Raw genomic sequence first — 14,967 nt, forward strand, 5'->3', positions numbered from 1 at the left:
ATCTTCTTCCATTCAACAGGTTGTCTCTTTGTTTTTTGAATGGTTTCTTTTGCTGTGCAAAAGCTTTTTATTTTGATATAGTCTCAATAGTTTATTTTTGCTTTTGTTTCCCTTGCCTTAGAAGACCTATCTAGAAAAATGTTGCTACAGCCAATGTCAAGAAGTTACTGTGTGTGCTCTCTTCTAGGATTTTTATGGTTTCAGGTCTCACCTTTAGATCTTTAATCCATTTTTAGTTTATTTTTGTGTATGCAGTGACAAAGTGGTCCAGTTTTATTCTTTTCCATGTACTGTCCAATTTTTCCAGCATTTGTTGAAGAGACTGTCTTTTTCCCATTGCATATTCGTTCTCCTTTGTCATAGATTATTTGACCATGTAATTGTGGTTTATTTCTGGACTCTCTGTTGTGTTCCATGGATCTATGTGTCTATTTTTGTGCCAGTACCATAGTGTTTTGATCACTGTACCTTTGAAGTATATCTTGAAATCTGGGATTATGATGCCTCCAAATTTTGTTCTTCTGTTTCAAGATTGTTTTAGCTATTTGGGGGTCTTTGGTGATTCCATACAAATTTTTGGATTACTTGTTTTAGTTTTAGGAAAAATACTCTTGGTGTTTTGATAGAGATTTCATTAAATCTGTAGATTGCTTTGGGGAGTATAGACATTTTAACAATATTAATTTTCCCAATCTATGAATATGGAATATATTTCCATTTGTGTCATCTTCGATTTCTTTGATTAAAGTTTTATGGTTTTCAGAGTACAGGTTTTTCATGTTCTTGGTTAAGTTTATTCCTAGATATTTTATTATTTGGGGTACAATTGTAAATGAGATTATTTTCCTAATTTCTCTTTCTGCTACTTCATTATTAGTATATGGAAATGCAACTGATTTCTGTATATTGATATTACATCCCACAACTTTACTGAACTCATTTATCAGTGTTGGTTGGTAGGGGTTTTTTGGTGAAGTTTTTAGGGTTTCCCCTATATGGTATCATGTCATCTGCAAATAATGAAATTTTACTTCTTCCTTAGCAATTTGGATGCCTTTTATTTCTTTTTCTTGTCTGATTGCTGTGGCTAGTACTTCCAGGACTATGTTGAATAAAACTGGTGAGAGTGGACATTTTCATCTTGTTCCTGATTGTAGGGGGAAAGGTCTCAGTTTTCCCCATTAAGTATGATGTTAGTTGTGGGTTTTTCATATATAGCCTTTATTATGTTGAAATACGTTCCCCCTAAACCTACTTTGTTGAGGGTTTTTTATCATGAATGTATATTTTATTTTGTTGAATGCTTTTTCTGTGTCTATTGAAATGATAATATGGTTCTTACCCTGTGTCTTAATGACGAATTGTGTTGATTCATTTATGAATTTTAAGCCCACCCTTGTATCACAGGAATCCCACTTGATCATGGTGAATGCTTTTTTTAGTGTATTATTTGATTTGATTAGCTAATATTTTGTTGAGGATTTTTGCATTTGTGTTCATCAAAAATACTGGCATATAGTTCTCACTTTTGTGATATCTTTATCTGGTTTTGGTATCAGGGTAATTCTGGCCTCATAGAATTAATTTGGAAGTTTTCCTTCCTCTTCTATCTTTAGGAGTAGTTTGAAAAGAATAGAAATTAACTCTTCCTTAAATGTTTGGTAGAATTCTGTGAGGCTATCTGTCCTGAACTTTTGTTTGTTGGGAGTTTTTGATTACTGATTCAATTCCATTGCTGGTAATCAATCTGTTCAAATTTTCTGTTTCTTCCTGATCTAGTTTTAGGAGATTATATATTAGGAAATTATTCCTTTCTTCTAGGTTGTCCAATTTGTTGGCATATAGTTTTACATAATGTTCTCTTATAATCTTTTGTATAGCTGTGATGTTGGTTATTATTTCTCCTTTTTCATTTACTGATTTTGTTTATGTGAGTCTTTTTTTTTTATGAGTCTGACTAAAAGTTTATCATTTATGTTGGTCTTTTCAAAGAGCTACCTGCTGGTTTCATTGATTTGTCCTAATGTGTTTTAATTTTCTATTTCTTTTGTAATCTTTTTTCTTTATTTCTACTGGTTTTGGGGTTTTGTTTGTTCTTCTTTTTATAGCTCCTTTAATTTTAAGGTTAGCTTGTTTGAGATTTTTCTTACTTCATGAGGTAGGTCTATATTACTATAATCTTCCCTCTTAGAACAGTTTTTGCTACATCCCAAAGATTTAGGATCATTGTATTTTCATTTTCATTTGTCTCCATGTATTCTTTGATTTCCTCTTTGATTTCCATTTTTTATGTGGCCTCTGTATGATTAGTTGTGAAAAGTCTGTTCTGCCCATCTTTGGGTCATTTTCTCAGTTATTTACACTGATGTGGGTGTTATCTAGGTGTATCCAGGGGACAAGGTGAGCTTAGGATCCTTTTACTCTGCTCTCTTCCCCAGAAGTAACAAAGACAGTTTTTGAAAGTAAAATTTATAGCAATAAATGCATATATTAAGAAATTAAAAAGATTTCAAATAACCTAACTTTATACCTCAATAAACTAGAAAAAAAAAGAACAAACTATGCCCAAAGTTACCAGGAGGAAGGAAATAATAAATATCAGAGCTGAAATAAATGAAATAGAGACCAGAAAACCAATAGACAAAATCAACAAAACTGAGAGCTGATGTGTTGAAAAAGTAAACATAATTTACAAACCTTTAGCTAGACTAAGAAAAAAGAGAAGACTCAAAATCAGAAATGAAAAAGGAGATAATACAACAGGTACTTTGAAATACATAGGATAATAAGAGGCTCTAATGAAAAATTACATGCTGACAAATTAGGTAACCAGAAGAAATGGATGTATTTCTAAAAATACAACCTCAAGAGCAAATCAAGAAGGAATAGAAAATCTGAACAGACCACTAACAAGTAAAGAGAATAAGCTGATAATAAAAAATATCCCACCACAGCAAACCCTGGAACCATATGGCTTCACTAATGGATTCTATTAAAGAAATTATTAAAGTTATTATTAAAATTATTCTTCTATTAAAGAAAAATAATACCAATCTTTCTCAAACTATTCCAAAAAATAGAAGAGAGAAAACTTCCAAACTCATTCTGTGAGGCCAACATTACCCTGATACTAAAGGCCAAGGGGTAAATATAAATGCAAAAATTCTCAACAAAATATTAGCAAACTAATCATCTTAATGTGTTCTTTACTTCAAAAACCATGACCACATGGGATTTATCTTTGGGATTCAGGTTGGTTGAAAATATGCAAGTCAACTGTAATCCATTAATAGAATGAGAGATAAAAATCATATGATTATCTCAATAGCATCAGAAAAAGCATTGGATAAAATACATTATCTTCTCATTATAAAAACTTTCAACATATTGGGTATAGAAGGAACATCCCTCAAAATAATAAAAGCCATACATGATAAACCTAAATCTAATATTATACTCAGTGGAGAACAATTGAAACTTTTCTTTAAGATCAAGAAGACAAGAATGTCCACTCTCCCTACTTTTACTCAATATAGTACTGGAAGTCCTAGTTAGCACAATTAGGCAAGACAAAGAAAGGGGATCCAGATCAGAAAAGAAGTAAAATTGTCACTATTTGCAGATGATATGATTTTGCATATAGGAAATTGCAAAGACTCAACCAAAACAAAAACAAAACTGTCAGCACTAAACAATTTCAGTAAAGTTGTAGGATATAAAATCAACTGAAATCATTTGCATTTCTATAAACTAATAATGAAACATCTGAAAGAGAAGTAAAGAAAACTGTTCCATTTATAATAGCATCAAAATCAATAAGTAAGAATAAATTTAACCAAGGAAGTAAAAGATGTGTACAATGAAAACTACAAGACTTTGCTGAATGAAACTGAAGAAAACACAAATGAAGACATCCTGTGTTCGTGGATTGGAAGAATTAATGTTGTGGAAATGTCCATACCACACCACAGAAATGATGTACGCACCTCAGTACATCACATAGTGGTATGGGATGTCAATATGTCTTATTATTGGTAATATTTACTTGGTGAAGGTGATGGCTACCAGGTTTTTCCATGGTAAGGATAATGTTTTTCCCTTTGTAATTACTATCATGAAGGGAGATACTTTGATAATATACAAATGTCCTATTTTTTCACTATCATTCTTTGGTGATTCTTGCCTGCAACAATTACTATTGTGATGTTTTTGACCACTAGTGATTTTCTATTTTTAACATTCCTTTAGATTTATTTTTACACATTTGTTTTCTAATTTGCTAATTAAAATTCTGCCATAAGGACGAGCTATACCTTCTCCCCCATTTATTCAGTTATTTATATCAGTATGGACTTATATACTTAGTCTTTGGATTGTAACTCAATACTATCATTATCTATTTTGTTGTATATATTGTTCCAGCTTTGGCTATTGGTAGCTTCTTCAAGTTTGTCCTGTGTTCTACTGATATGTTCCCCATTCTATTTCAAGGACTTCCTAACATCATGAGATATTCCAGACTCCCCTTGTATTTTCCCTGCTATAGCTCTAGAATCAAACATTTATTCAAGGACCTCTGTTCCATTTATTAGAAAATGGTATTTAGAAAACAGGATCTGCATCTTAGGTATGGTCATTTCTCCTAGGATGTCATTACTTTCAGGCCCAGGGAGTGCCTGTTGCTCCAGTGCCCTGGCCATTTTTCTGTAGAGATGTTTCCTGTGCTTCTATATTGGGAAAAATATGGGTGAAGACATGGACACATTCAGATTATTATCCTTTTGAAAATAGTAATAGAAAACCAATACTCTTTGTTCTTTTTCCTTTTCTATTCTCTAGTTCTTCAGTTTGGATTCACAACTATCTTTGTGGCAGCTTTTCCCCTAGCACCACTTCTGGCCTTACTGAACAACATAATTGAAATCCGACTTGATGCTTACAAATTTGTCACACAGTGGAGACGACCTTTAGCTTCAAGGGCCAAAGACATAGGTAAGTTAGATTTGAATTTTTTAAAGATATTAACCATCCAGTGGATAAAATCAGATACCAACTTTAGATTTTTACTTATTAAGTCATCTTACATGGAAACCATAATTCTTGCAAGAGAATAATTATGTTAGCTTTAAATAATATTAGACAAGTAAAGCTACCTTTTCAGAAATTTATTATTTCTGGTACTAGAGAATTTGTGCTTAAATAGATTCTCAGTTTGGTTATTTCTATCTTAAGAACTTGGAATCTAAAATATTGACTTATCACTTATATCCTTTTTAAAGTAATCCTCCATTTGCTTTACTTTGTTTTACCCTTCCCCAAACGTTTGCCTTAGTCACAGAAATCATGATCCAGTTTTTCTAAAGACAGAGATGGCCTTTGGTCTTTGATGAGAAAAGCTGAGTTGAATCAGATGCAGCCTCTTGAGAACTGCCTGGGGTCAGAGACCACCTTTTATTCATTTCTGCATCCAGTTCTTAGTACAGAGGCAGAAGGCACTTAATCAATGTGTACAGAAGAGAATTGAATGTGGATACACTTGGCTCACAGTGTTCTTTAACTTCCATATGAAACAAACACACATTCAGTGAGCACCTACCCTGGGCCAATGCAACAGGGACTGGGCCCACACAGATGTCAGCGTGCTTCAGGAGCTCCCAGGCTGGTATTGGCTTGACAGTGTGAGTGCCCATCTTACTGGCTAGCATATTGGTGCCTCATCATTGACCAGAACTCTCTGACTTAAGTCTGATCCTGACTGAGTTGTTAAGTGATGAACATTAGTACTTCCACAGGAACTCCTTCAGTGACAAGATATTTGCAAGTACAAATTCTTACTGTTGGTTACAAGTGTCAGTATTTGGGATGTAAGGATCCATGGAAAGGACTATTGAAATTGCTTACCCCAGTTGTTTTTTGTGTTTATTATCTCTGCTGTTATGTCTGGAACTAATATAACACTTCTCCTTGAATAGGAATTTGGTATGGAATTCTTGAAGGCATTGGAATTCTCTCTGTTATTACAAATGCATTTGTCATAGCAATAACATCTGACTTTATTCCTCGCTTGGTGTATGCTTATAAGTATGGACCTTGTGCAGGTCAAGGAGAAGCTGGACAAAAGTAAGTTTGTCATAAAACTATCATGAAATCCCCATTTCCTATGCACTGTGTGATGCTGGTTCACTCAGACAGAAGCTTCTGCACTGGAGTAACCCAGGATTAGAATAGTGGGGAGTGGGGGAGGGAGGTGAAATTATGATGATGCTTTTAGCCAAAGAAAACACATCCTGAAGAGGTGGGGTCAATATAGGTCAGACAAGTTTTAGGTGGAATCCAGTGTGAGAGCAGCAATTAATCATTTCCCCTACCCATGACCTGTGCCCACTTTGAATTGAGAAATGTGTGGTATGCTAATGTGTGTAGACAAAAAAATAGCACATGATATAGTATAGTATACCATTTTTATTTTAAGAGGACAGTTATAATCTGATTACTCTTGTATCATCATATGGAGATTCTGCAAATTCTACATGGGAAATATACAACCACGTGATAAATACCCTATAGATACTCAATAAGTATTTGTAGAATAAGTAATCCTTAAAAAAAAAAAAAAAAAAGAATAAGTAATCCTTCCTGGCTACTGACCTAACCAATGTATATATTATCCCAGGCAGATTCAATTCTATGGCATCACCTAAGTGATTCCCAAAAGTCAGGGCTTTCTGGGTATTTCTCGTCAGGTAAAGCCCAGGCAAAATTATAGCATGCCCCTAGATTTCTTAACATACTTTAGTGGGAGAAAAATACCTGTTTGGCTAGAATAAAAATAATCAATTCTAATTGTAGAATTTAGAGGTTTGTAGGTCAGAGTAGGATATGTTTGGGAGTCTTTTCAATGCCCCAGAAGTCATCCCACATGGGCTATGATTACCTGCACAGGCAGCCCTACCTTTAGGTTTACTATCAGAACTAAACTAATCCTGTATAGCCACTGTGATTCAATTAGCCCCAAGGAGTAAAGTGCCACCAAATCAAGTCAGCCAAATTTATGCACCCCTGGTCTAGGTCCAATTTCATTATTAATCCTACGTAAGTACTCTAAGGCATGGACAGCTGAATGCAATAAAACCTACATTCCAGCTATTTGAAGAAGCTTCTATAAAGTTCTTTACTATAATAACCATGTGGACATTAGACACTAATTATCTAGCAACTTTAAGTGAACATGCCATCCCATTTTAAGAGATTTAAAGACTTATGTTGTACTACTCACATATTCTTTCTAATTGTAACTGATGCCAACATTCTCTGCTTGACTGAGCCTGGAAAAGCTTGCCTTTGTTTAAACCACTTTCCCATCTGTTTTGCATTTGACTCTCAAAACAACCCTAGGAGTGGGACATGCATTACTACCCTCACTTTGAAGAGCAGAAAGAGATTAGAGGTTAAGTCCAGAATATCAAGGCAGAGTACCTATGAGAACCCACATGAAGGCAAAGCCTAGACTCATACAGTGCTTTCCATCCTGAACAAAACAGCCCTGAGGGCCATTGCCAATAAATTGTCAAACAGCTCATCTAACAGGAGAGAACTCCCAGGGCTTTACATTCCAATGGTTATTTAAATTCTTTTCCACCCCCAAATAGAATAAAACCTGTCTTGGTTTGGGGGAACCCAAAAATAAAGTGGAAACATATATGTACATTTATGATAGTGAATCAAAGCTTTAGAATGTTGACAATTTAGATTTAAGACAGTGTTCATGGGGTTTAAAATTTCCCCAATAGCCTCCTTGTTTCAGTTTTCTTAGGCTCCCCTGAGCTATTTTTTATAAATAACTTTTCTCTTTCACTTATGAGTCTTCTGCCACTTTCAATATTTATAGATCTACCTTCTATCTTCTAATCCATTGGTCATTTTTCTTGTTTTCAAATAGTTGCATTTGTATTCATTTCTTCATGAATCTTATTTTCTGCCCCACCAACTACTCTATTATCCTTTTTAAGTTTTTTTTCCTGATAAAAATTCTTTAGAAATGATTTAACTAATAGGGGAGCAGCATTGTCAAAATTTAGAATGTTACAGGCTTTTGAGGTAGTATGTCGAATTTCTTACTATGATTTAATGCACCTGTAGAAATGCCATCTTTCAACTGAAACTTACTCTAAATCAAAAGTACTCCAACCAAACCAATTACCTTTCTCCGAATTCTCACCATTTTTTCAGCTTTCCCTGGCTTCCCCAAGGATAATTTCATGCATATATCCAGAGTCACTCAGTTCACATGCCCCTTGTCCCTATGACAGGATATCCCAACTGCTCCCTGGATGTGCTCTCCAACCGCAGTCTTCCTACTGTCATGAGTGCTCAGGGAATGCATCTTCAGTGGCATAGAGGGGAAGACATTCTCCTTTTCCAGCCAGATCTGAACATGAAAGGAATGCCATAATTTGAGGCAATGTTCTCCACACAGTGGGTACACGAGAATGTTTCAAATATTTCATCTCTCCTCACAAGAAATTCCTTCTTTTTGACTACAGCCTACCTAGGTGGATTCCTGGACCAATGCCCCTGCTCAGATTGTTTATGGTTTGTAAAATGAAGTCACTGTCTCTTTCAAGAGATCTTCATATAAACCTTTTTAGAAAAGTGCTTAGAGAACTAAAATCTCCTCCAGGTATGCATCAGAAGACAGAAATTACAAAGCACAGTTGAAGGTGTATACTATAAAATTGTTCTGTTAATCAGAACTAAATTTTAATCAACTAAAATTATTTTCAAATAGCACAAATAACCATTTTGAGCTCCCCTATTCATCCATTGAATGTGAGAAACTAATTACTGTTGTTATCAGGCTAGACTTGTGGAACATTCTCTAAAGATATATGCAGGCCTTAGGACTATTGTGAGGTATAGATCTGATTTAGTGATCTAAACCAAAGCTGATTTTCGTGTATAAATAGTGGTATCATAAGGAGTTAGAGACTTGATCAAGGACACAATTCTCAAATTGTCACAGAATGAATCACAAATACATTACTTAGTTTGCAAGATATTTTTTCAAATTATAATCCAATAGATCAACATCATAACCAATTGCAAAGTTGTATTTAAAAACATAAAGCCTACTGTACAGAGATTGAATCTTCCTTTTTCATGATGTCTGGCACTTTTTATTGCAATAAGTCAGAATTCCACTTTCTTCTGTCATCATCTCATTAGCCTAAGTATCTATAGATAAGTTAATGTATAAATTTGTCATTTATCTATAAGGCACATTTGACTTTAAATGCGTAAACCAGATCTGATTTCTCCTAGCTTTTTCATCATTTGAGTCCTATCCCCATGCCATTTGTGTCACTATATGTAAAACCTCAAAGGTAAATGAATAGCAAAACTCAAAGATACTCTGCAGTAATTTTGGTCAGGAATCTACAAACTCAAAAGTCAATTTCTGGTTCTGTTCTTTCCCTTAAAACTGATTATTAGTGATTACTACTCGCTCATCTTTTTCCTTGTAGTAAAGGATTGAAACAATTAGTCATGAATGGTTTTAAAACCATTATTCTCACATTTAAATGAATGTGGTCTTTGCAGAAGTTACTTGGAAGAGGTATGCATCCTAATTTAAATAATGCTACCCTTACGTAAGATATTTTCTGAATCTCCTTTCTTGGAAGTACCTTCAGAGGCCATCTACCAACCCCTTAAGAAAATTAACTCCATTATTTTATATTCACAGAAACTCTTTGTCTGATACCTTCCTCTCTGTATCTCTTACCTCTGCCTGATCGTCAGTGCTTCATCGTTCCTCTAACTGGCAGCTAGTAGTGTGTCACAGTGAGGGTATAGAGATCTCCTGCTAGCAAACAGGGACAGATGGGATCTGCCGCTGCCTGTGGCCTCCCTGCTGTAACAGTAGGTCACTGAGTTGACACATGAATGCCACTGGCTAAACTTCATACAGTGAACTGTGGGAAGTCTCATTTCCCTGACTTGATGACTGCCTCAACTACTTATTATGGACAATAGCAAAGATTCTACCACAGTGAAAAGACTTTGAGAAATGCCTAGCCAGTTCAGTATTAGCAGTCCCTCTTCTTCCCTGTTTATGGAAAGGATATGGAAGGGAGACTTACACAGCTGATAATTAGGTGTGTGTGTGTGTGTGTGTGTGTGTGTGTGTGTATATATACATATATATATATGTATGTATATATATACACACATGGACTGTGTCCATGTGTGATGCTTTATACACAGGAGTACAGAACCACCAAAGGCATATTTTCAACTTGGATTTATGACTGGCAATACATGAATATGCTTAATAAATAGTTCAAAGATATAGCCTCTTTATTTTGAAGGCTGGGTATTGTCCATGAGACCAGTATTTTATTTAAATTTAGACTTTTCTCAATTGAGTTTTTGGACAGAGCAGCCATCAAACTGCAGCTTTAATCTTAATAAAGCCACAGGGCTGCTTTGGGAGATAAGAAAGAGTGCAGGGGGGGTTGTGAATATTTCATTTCAGTGTTGGGTCTGTTTTCTGCCAGTTTCCAGAGGAACTTTCCTTTCTCACTGTTTGGGTCTTGAGAAGACTCTGCTATATTCTATAGCTCACAAAAGCTGGCTCCCTCTCTGTGACAGCTAATAATCAAGGCACTAATTTTCTTTCATGTCATGTTCTCGGCAGTTCCAAATTGTCCTTCTGAGGAGTTGTAGGGGAGACCTCCTGCCAGTTGGATTAAGGCATGTTACACACCCACTGACCATTTGTTTCATCCATGAGTGACTTGACAAATGGGTCTTTCTGCTTGCTTCATTTTTTTAAGGCCATGATAAAACCCCAGTGATTTGTCTTGAGCAAGACAACATACAGAACTCATGTGGTCTCAGTACTGTGTTTGTGTCATTGTTTTGCTTCAGTGTTCAGCAGCTTGGAGTAATCATGCCAGACAAGTTAATGAAGGGAATTTGAAAGCTATGATTTACTCATTAAATTAATAATTATTTGTTGACCTCCTGCAAGGTAAAAATAAATAAATAAAATTCATAATAGCCATTCACATTTAATTAAGACCTTGCTATAGGTTAAGCACTCTGTCACACTTGCTTTACAGGTATCATTTCATTTAATCCCCACAATGACCCTATTAGGTAGGCCCTGTGGTTGTCTAAGGAAGTTACATAACTTGCTGAATTTGCATGACTAGAAAGCAGAAGAGCTACAATCTGACCCTCTAATCCAAGTTTTTAGTATTATAATATACTAACTCCCAGTACAGAATGGAAGCTGTGTCCTCAAGAAGCTTATTATCCCTGCGGTATATAGGCAGTAGTCTATATGCCCATATGAAATCAGTTGAATTTGGTATTTACTGGATTCCTACACTACATAAGACCATCCTAGGATACAAAAATACCTAGGACACCTGTTCTCCAAAAACAACTACAATCTAAAGAAGACCTACATGTATGCGGTCAACTCTAGCACAAACTGTATGGTAATGGTGAAGTTAAGTGCAGCACCATACAGAGGAGGAAATGAGCTTTTTGGCCAGGATTAGGACATCTTCCCAGAAAGTGTGCCATTTCAGTTGGTCATTGGAAAAGGAGCACTATTTCCACTTATAAAGAAATGAATAGGGAATCCCAATAGAAAAGACAACCTGAACAAAAGCATGACAGAGAATGTAGTCTATCATGACTGTAGCAAGGGATGTGAGTTGGGAGGGAGTCATGGTCACACCAGTCACATTCATGACATTATGAGAGAATATAGATATTCATTAATAAAGGAATGTGTTTATATGTGCATGTGTGTTTATATCATCAAGGAAAGAAGCAGTGACTTGCCTATAATTTATACTGATTATGCAATGCTGTCTTTCACCTATTTCGCTGAAGTATTGATTGGTGCAGTGATATTCTATATGATGATTTTGAACAAAAAGTACTAGAATAAAAGAATGACTTGTTCCTGATTTCACATACCCAGGGTTTTTCGGTGTGCCCTGAGTGCTTGTGACAAGGCAGAGCCAGCTAAAGGCATTTACAAGTGCAAGAGTTTCTAGGAAGTAGAGCCTTTAGTGAATCGGATGCAGAAGTGATCAGAGATCTAATTATAGCATTTGTTTTCTCTTTCAGGTGCATGGTTGGCTATGTGAATGCCAGCTTATCTGTGTTTCGAATTTCTGACTTTGAGAACCGATCTGAGCCTGAGTCTGATGGCAGTGAGTTCTCGGGGACTCCTCTCAAGTACTGCAGGTGAGCACTCAGCCTAACCTGTGCTGACTCTACGATGGGGAGGTTTTGCTCAGACAGTCCTTTCTGACTGAGCAGTTTAAAGCAGTGGTTCTCAATCTTGATCATGCATTAACATCCATTGGAGAATTTTAAAACTCCTCTTGATCAGCGCTGTGACCTAGAAAATTAAAACAGAATCTCTGGGGTGGAACCCAGATGTCCAGATCCAGGAAGCCAAACAAGAGAACCCAAAGAGACCCATGCCAAGACATTATAATGAAAGGGTCAAAAGTTAAAGACAAGAATATTAAAAGCAGGAAGAGAAAAGCAACTTGTTATATACAAGGGAAACCCCCATAAAACTATCAGACTTCTCAGGAGAAATTTTATAGGCCAGAAGGGAGTGGCATGATATATTCAAAGTGCTGAAAGGAACATATCTGCCAACCAAGAATGCTCTGCTCAGCAACAATGTCCTTCAAAATTGAAGGAGAGATAAAGAGTTTTCCAGACAAGCAAAACAGAAAGGAGTTCATCACCACTAGACCAGCCTAACAAGAAATGGTAAAGGGACTTCTTTAAGTTGAAATGAAGGGGTGCTAATTAGTAACAAGGAAACAGTTGAAAGTATAAATCTCACGGGTAAATATATAGGAAAAAAAAGAGGAATGATCACTTATAAAGCTAGTATGAGGTTAAAAGACAAAAGTAGTAAAAATACTTATAACTACAATAATCAGTTAAGAGATACATAAAATATAGAAATTGCGACCTGAAAAACAAAATGTTAGGGGGAGAACAAAAATGTAGACCTTTGGAACGTGATCAAGTTTTAATAATTATCAACTTAAAATAGACTGTTATCATATGTAACAGCATATACCACATTTGTGGTAACCACAAAGCAAAAAATGTATAGATACACAAAAGAGAAAGAGTAAGAAATATAAGCATACCACTAAAAAAAAGCCATCAGATCATAAAGGGAGAGAGCAGGAAAAGAAATGAACAGAGAGTAACTACAAAACAGCCAGAAAATAATTAACAAATGGCAGTAAGTACATACCTATCAGTAACTACTTTAAATACAAATAAATTCTTCAATCAAAAGACATAGAATGGCTGAATGGATAAAAAGACAAGACCTATTTGCTGCTCACTTCTGATGTAAGGACACAAACAGACTGAATGTAAAGGGATGGAAAAAGATAATCACATGCAAATAAAAACCTAATGAAAGTTGGGATATATTGTCTGTCCTAAATATAGACTTTCAAAAGAAGATCATTACATAATGATAAAGGGGTCAGTCAATCCAACAAGAAGATACAACATTTCTCCCAATGTACCCAACAAAGGGGTACCTAATATATAAAACAAATATTAATAAATCTAAGGGAAAAATGCATAGCAATTCACCCATAGTAGGGAACTTTAATACCCCACTTACATCAATGATAAATCATCCATGCAGAAAATCAATAAAGTAACATTGGCCCAGACAACATGTTACAGACATATGTACAACTTTCCATCCAAAAGCATCAGAATACATCCTTCTCAAGTGCACATGAGACATTCTCCAGGACAGATCATGTTATGCCACAAAACAAGTTTAATAAATTTAAGATTGAAATCACATCAAGCATCTTTTCTGCCCCCAATGGTATGAAATGATAAATTACAAGAAGAAAACTGGAAAAAAATCACAAGTATGTGGAGATTAAACATGCTACTAAATATCTAATGAATCAAAGAAGTCAAGTAGTAATCAGACAGAGCTTGAGACATTTGGAAATTATTACAACATACCAAAACATATGGAATGCAGCAAAAACAATCCTAAGAGGGAAGTTCATAGCACTAAATGCCTACCTCAAGTAACAAGAAAAACCTCAAACAACCTAACTATACCTCAAGGAACTAAAAAAAAAAAAAAAAAAAAAAAAAAAACAAATGAAGACCCAAGTTAGTAGAAGGGAAAAAGTAACAAAGATCAGAGGAAAAATGAAACTAAAAACAAATAGAGAAGATCAATAAAACCAGGAGGTGCTTCCTTGGAAATATAAATAAATTGACAACATTGACAAACATTTAGCTAGACTCACCAAGAAAGAGAAGACTGGGGAAAAAAATGAAACAAGATACATTATAACTGACACTACAGAACAATGGATCATAAGAGACCAGTGAACAATTATACACCAACAATTTGACAACCTAGAAGAAATGGACAAATTTCTTGAAACATACAAACTACCAAGACCAAATTGAAAAGAAACAGGAAATTGGAACATACCAATTACTAGTAAAGAGATTGAATCAGTAAACAAAAACCTCCCAACAAACAAAAGTCCAGGACCAGACACCTTCACTGATGAGTTCTACCACACATTCAAAGAATTAATACCAATTCTCAAAATCTTCTGAACACTAGAAAAGGAGGAAACCCCTCCAAACTCATTTTACATGGCTGGCATTACCCTAATTCCAAAACCAGGCAAGGACACCTCAAGGAAATAAATTACAGGCTAATATCCATGGTGAATATAAGTGTAAAATTCTTCAACAAAATATTAGTAAACTGAATTCAACAATACATTAGAAGGACCACACCCCATGATCAAATGAGATTTATTCCAGGAATGCAAGGATGGTGATTCCACATCCCCCAATCAATGTGATATGCCACATTAACAAAATAAAATATAAAAA

At 35.2% G+C, this 14,967-nt stretch overlaps 1 protein-coding gene across 6 annotated transcripts in view; it reads left to right on the forward strand.

The window, feature by feature from the left end:
• ANO4 (anoctamin 4) overlaps positions 1-14,967 on the forward strand; it is a 416,532-nt gene that overhangs the window by 387,096 nt on the left and 14,469 nt on the right. For all 6 annotated transcript variants that reach the window (XM_060656635.2, XM_060656636.2, XM_060656637.2 and 3 more), the window contains 3 exons: positions 4,840-4,992; positions 5,973-6,120; positions 12,154-12,273. In XM_060656635.2, the coding sequence (XP_060512618.1) occupies positions 4,840-4,992; positions 5,973-6,120; positions 12,154-12,273 (421 nt within the window). The remainder of the gene's footprint in view (positions 1-4,839; positions 4,993-5,972; positions 6,121-12,153; positions 12,274-14,967) is intronic.

This window comes from Panthera onca, chromosome B4 (genome assembly GCF_046562875.1).
Source record: "Panthera onca isolate mPanOnc1 chromosome B4, mPanOnc1 haplotype 2, whole genome shotgun sequence".
NCBI classification, from domain to species: Eukaryota; Metazoa; Chordata; class Mammalia; order Carnivora; family Felidae; genus Panthera; species Panthera onca.